The sequence below is a fragment of the Coffea eugenioides genome, chromosome 10, assembly GCF_003713205.1.
Source record: "Coffea eugenioides isolate CCC68of chromosome 10, Ceug_1.0, whole genome shotgun sequence".
NCBI classification, from domain to species: domain Eukaryota; kingdom Viridiplantae; phylum Streptophyta; class Magnoliopsida; order Gentianales; family Rubiaceae; genus Coffea; species Coffea eugenioides.
In genome coordinates, this window is record NC_040044.1 from 8,532,351 (window position 1) to 8,537,855 (window position 5,505).

The window sequence follows — 5,505 nt, forward strand, 5'->3', positions numbered from 1 at the left end:
TCATATGGATAGTTTCACAGGAGTCAGAGAGAAAACATGCATCAAGCGTTTGAGAAAATTTTAGGCCATTAAGACCACTTGAAGATTTGAGATGCCAGTTTGAACTTATTTTCAAGAAAGTGAGGAGTCATCACATATCCAAAGGCTGGTGACCAACATTTTTCTGACCTTAGATAATCCCTTCTTTGTTTAGTTACTAGTTAATTTGCAAAACTCTGCAAAAGTCTAATTGAGAAATATTTGTACGACAAGATATATGGAAGTACTAGTAGTAGTTGATATTGACTCCTAATTTAACCTCAACTCTTTGTTGACTACCCTTACTCTAATCATGGTATTGACCATACTTCATGAGATTATACCGGAATTGAGGTTAAAATTTAAAGCCTGAAACTTTCTCACAAGAAGCCATGTCCAAAATGACATCCTAATTAATAGTGATTAAGTTCGTTTCGAAGACGATGACATTATTATAAACAATGAAGTGCCGGCTGGAAACTCGGGCTGAGAGGGCAGCCGCCCCCAGGTTTTGAGATTCTTCTTTTAGCCCCTTGAAAATTTTTTTAAAAAAATTTCTTTTAACTCCTAGGAAGTTTTATAAGTTTGGAAGTCTTTTTCTTACCCCTCCAATAATTTGACAAAATTCTATTGCCCCACCTCCTCCTAGTATTTGCTTTATGGAAAATTTGAACTTTCACTCTTTTTTTTTTTGAAATAAATACTCCTCCAATTGCCTCCCCCTCATATTGATAAAGGAAGAAGAAAAGTTTGATTTGGCATATGAAGAAAAAATAATTGTTGAAAATTTTATTGGTTCGGACTCTCCTCAAGGTGATGAAAAGGTATTTGATTTGATAGATATGGATTTCATCGGAATTCAAAAATTTTTTGCTCCAAAAGAGTTGATTGACAATATGAAAATTTTGGATGATTGTGGCAGTGGCTATTCTGAATTATTTGGTGATGATAATTTTGGCAAGAGAGCAACAATCTATAATTTTGTATTTTTGGGCACTTACATTGGTGGTAAATATGGTGACTCTGATGATGAATGGATTTGTATGAATGAATAGTTTGATCAAGAAGAAATTGCTGAGAAATTGTTTGCAAAATACAAAGTGCGTCCACTGTCACATATAAAAATGAAGTTAATAACCGGCAACAAGATGGAGTTGTATGTCAACTATACAGTGATACAGATTTGCATAGAGATTGTTGCTCGAGATGGTGTTGGACCTTCTGCCTCAACGGAGAGCTTGGTTTAAGGGAAGCAATGTTGGCAAACTAAACTAAGTCTAGAACCATTTATTTATTAGTTTTATTAGAGTCAGTTTTTTAGTAGTTGTATGATTTAAGAATTTGTATTTTATTTGGTAATTTCTTATGCAAGTGGTTTCTTTTCCAACAAGTCTGGTAGGTTGTAAATAGGATATTAGTTCAGACTATTTTCCTGAAAGAGTTTAGAAGAATTTGTCAAGTTTTCTATTGTGGTGTGATTTTATTCATTATTTTTTGAGATTTCAATAATATTGTGAGCTGAGTTTATTATTTTCTTCTCTCCCACATTTATTTTGAGCGTCTATTTTATCTCTTCAATTTTGTAACCGTGCACACATTGATTATTACTAGAACCCTAAGATTTGGGTTCTACAGATCTTATTATTTCATTAATTGATCTACAAAGTTCAGTTTTTTTTTTTTAACTGCTTTGGCATTATACGTTACTCTTTTAAAACTTTGTATGTTATGTAGAAAAAACTTTTGTTTGAAATAATTTGGGTATACCTTTCACTTAACTATTTTCTTTTAGTTTTCCCTTTGGCATACTTACTTTCAAATTTAGGTAATTGATTCTATATACTTGTGATTTTATATGTTAAGTTGAAACTAATACATTTGTATATTTTCAAAATTTCTCTTCTTAAACATAAAAAATCAGCATTGCATTTAATTAGCAATATTATATAAGCATTTTGGTCTTCAGCTATGATTGCGTTTCAAAATTTGATGCTATAAAATATTTAAATATATTTTTCCCATCAGAGTGTAAGAATGAGCTAGTAGAAAATAAGTAGTCATATTACTAAATAATTAATACACATTTCTAAGTGTTAGAATTTTTTTTTTTTTAAAAAAAAATAGAAGCCATAACTTTAAAATTATACCTGAAAATGATAATTTTCTATACATGATGAACCCAACTCCTCGCCTGCTCCGGCCCAAAAAAAAAAAAATCCTGACTTTGCCACTGATTGCAAAATCATCGTAGAGCGGTGGCAGAGCCACATGCAAACAAGTGGGGTGAATTGACACCACTTAATTTTGGAAAATTAATTTTTAGGCTTTAGTAATTTAGAAAATTTTAAAGTTACATCTTATTTGACCCCACTAAATTTTATCAAATTCTCTTTTCTATATACATTGACCCCAAACAATTGAAATTTCATAATTCTCGCCATCACAATAATTTTGAATTTATTTCAAGTTATTTATGGAAGTTAGTTCAAGAATAAATTCATTCAAAGTTTTCAAAAACAAGGAGTGTGCTTTCTTGAGTGGAGTAAAAAAATCAATTCTTCAAACTGTAAAGTTTTCAAAAACAAGAAATTTTTTTATTTATAACATGAAATCAAGTTAATATAATTTTTTTTATAATACAGTAAAGATAGATTTTTTAAAAGAAACTCGTAGAAGATCAAGTCGATGGTGATTCACAAATTATTTTTTTAAAAATCAAGATATTCATTTGGTTACATTGAAAAAGATGTATTTAACAAAATTGATAATAAATTGATTTTGCAGCGTTTTAAAAGAATGAATACTCATATGATACAATTTTAACATATATGTAACGTTAGTAGTTTTTATTTTTATGTTTTAAAAAAATAAGTTTTTAGTGTACTAAAAATTTGAGTGGGGTCTTAGCTCCGCCACTGTCGCAGAGGTACCATCACCTGCTAAGAAGTCTTGAAAGTCTTCATCGGACTTGGACTTAATTTGATTATGAGTTTATGATCTTTCTCGCATGCATTGTCAAGGACACCCTAAATTTTTCAAAAACTAAAGCCTTGTCTGATAACTCAATTCAATACTTAAATTTAATAGATTCAGATCTTAATATATTTAGATCATTTGATAACCAAAAATTGAATATCGAAATTAATTAAGTGGCACTGAATTTCCTAGGTAAAATTTGCTCCAAACATTAAGTGATAAACTATTAATTGAATAAAATATGCGCTTAAATATATTAGATTTAATACTTAACAATTCAATAACTTAATGAATTCAAACTTCAGTTTTCAGAATTCAATGTTATGAGAGTTTATGCCTAGGGTAACTGCTGTGGGATTGATAGTGATTTAAGATCATTTGGAAGACAATACTTTGATAAAGCATACACAAGCATGGCTGAATTTCAACATCATTTGTATCGGCATCATCGCAGAGGACTGTAATCAATTTGTCAACTTAATAGTTTCAAAATTCAGTCGATATACTAAGAGCCCTCATCAGTCATGATTGAGCTGGAACTCAGGCAGTAAGCAGAAGTAAGTTAGTGTAAATCATTTGTTAGTCAGTTCATTTTCTGGGAAACTCGTGTCAGTTCTAAACTGATGTAATGGAAAATTCTTTGACAGTATTCTGGAACTGTTACATCGATGGATCTCAACAACAACACAACCCTGTCAATTCTGTAATAAGTTCTTTCTTAAAATCTTTTATCTTATTCTCTGCTAGCTCCAGATTCTGCTTTTTCTAGCAACATGTTTCTGGTAAGAGTTTATTTTGCTAATCTAAATGAACTTTTCAGTGCATTACACAAGCCTCCAATGACAATCCTACGCAGTTTTCCATCGACTAAACAACTCCTCAGTCCTCACCACTCCTTCAATAGGCAAACTGAAGATCCACTAAATTGTTACCTTCAACACAATGTCCAAGAACCATGATGTTAAGACAAACTGAAGACTTTTGAGGACTCCATCAAGCAGTTCATTTTATCTGGATCATCATGAACAACTCATGTACCTTTCTCAACAGCTGGGCCAGGGAACAAGATGTGTTTTTTCTCTTCCAACGAACGAACAAAACTGTCAAGATAACTTTGATTAGCATTCCCATCGCCAAACAAATTTTTCATTTTCAGGGCATTAGCCCTCATTGACTCTCCATCTTCACTCACCACTGCCAATCTCAGCGTTTCAGCCACTGCAGTGCTTGTGAACGAGCCATCTTCTGCCTCTCTTGGTATCTCCACTCCAACTTTCTTGCCTTCCAATAGCCTAGCATTCAGCCCTTGATCATTCATCACCGGAAATAGTATCAGAACTCGGCCGAAACCAAGTGCCTCTATCACTGAATTCCAGCCGCAGTGAGTTAGGTACCCTCCAATTGCTGGATGACTCAATATTTTCACCTGAGGAACCCATTCCGTGTAAATCACTCCACGGCCGTTTGCATTGATTCTCTCTGTGAACCCTTCAGGGAGCATCTGTGAAACATCTTTTGTTGATCCTGGTGACTTCCTTAGCACCCAGAAGAATGGCAATTCAGATTGCTCTAATCCAAGAGCCAGTTCATGGACTTCTGTTTGGCCTAACGCTGCTTCAGTTCCCAGTGCTACATAAACCACTCTGCTTACACTTTGTTTATCTAACCAATCTTTAATGCTAAGCCATGTTTCATCAGTTTCCAGTTCATCATCTTCATCCAGGGATGGAGGCAAACCCCCTAATGAAATAACTGGTTTCTTGTACAGTTCACAAACAAGATCAAACCATTCTGGCTCAAATTCAACACAGGTTCTAAAGACTACCAGGTCACTTCCCTCGATAGCAGCAGCAAATCTGATGGCATCTGAAGTTCCAGATTCATTGCCAGATGAATCCTCTATGTGCTTAGCCACTTCGTGAAGACGATAAGCAATATTCAATGGAAACGGTATCCATTTGGGCACCCTTGTGAAGGCCTCAGCTGTTGACCTACCATCTCCTTCATTCAACAAGATCGATGGAGGTCCAATATAAGCCAAAGTTGCTGCAGTAAAGAGACTAAAATAGGCTCTTGCGATACCATTTTTGGCCGCAATTTCCGGTAACCAATGAGAAGCATAGTCATAAAGAATCCAATCTGGTTTTGGCGTTGTGTTTTCAAGAAAGGTGGCTATTGGTGATCGAAGCAAGTCAAAGGCTATCTTCAAGAACTGTTCTTTTTCGTGGGGTACGTCCATTGAAGACTCTCCCTGCTTTGGCAAGTTGTCAACTTCTGGCAGGGGGATGCTAACTATCTCAATCAGAGAAGCTGAATCGTGGGGAACCTTGGGGATTCTTTGGAGGTTTCTTGGAGTGGAGATGAACGAAATTTTGTGCCCTTTTTGAGCTAAGCATTTAGACAGCCTTAGAAACGGTATCAGATGGCCCATGGCCAGCCATGGGAACATGACTACATGAAGAAACTTGCTGTTTTCCATGGAAAAGAGACGACAAATAAAGCTACACAATA

At 34.6% G+C, this 5,505-nt stretch overlaps 1 protein-coding gene across 1 annotated transcript; it reads right to left on the reverse strand.

The window, feature by feature from the left end:
- Window positions 1–3,663: 3,663 nt before the first annotated feature.
- On the reverse strand, window positions 3,664–5,505 carry LOC113750049 (UDP-glycosyltransferase 91C1-like). The gene has a single exon (XM_027293965.1). The coding sequence runs from the start codon at window positions 5,471–5,473 to the stop codon at window positions 4,025–4,027; it is 1,449 nt and encodes a 482-aa protein (XP_027149766.1). The 5' UTR covers window positions 5,474–5,505; the 3' UTR covers window positions 3,664–4,024.

Coding starts and splice junctions, on each gene's coding strand:
- LOC113750049 (XM_027293965.1), bottom strand. CDS start 5,473: ATGGAAAACAGCAAGTTTCTTCATGTAGTCATGTTCCCATGGCTGGCC.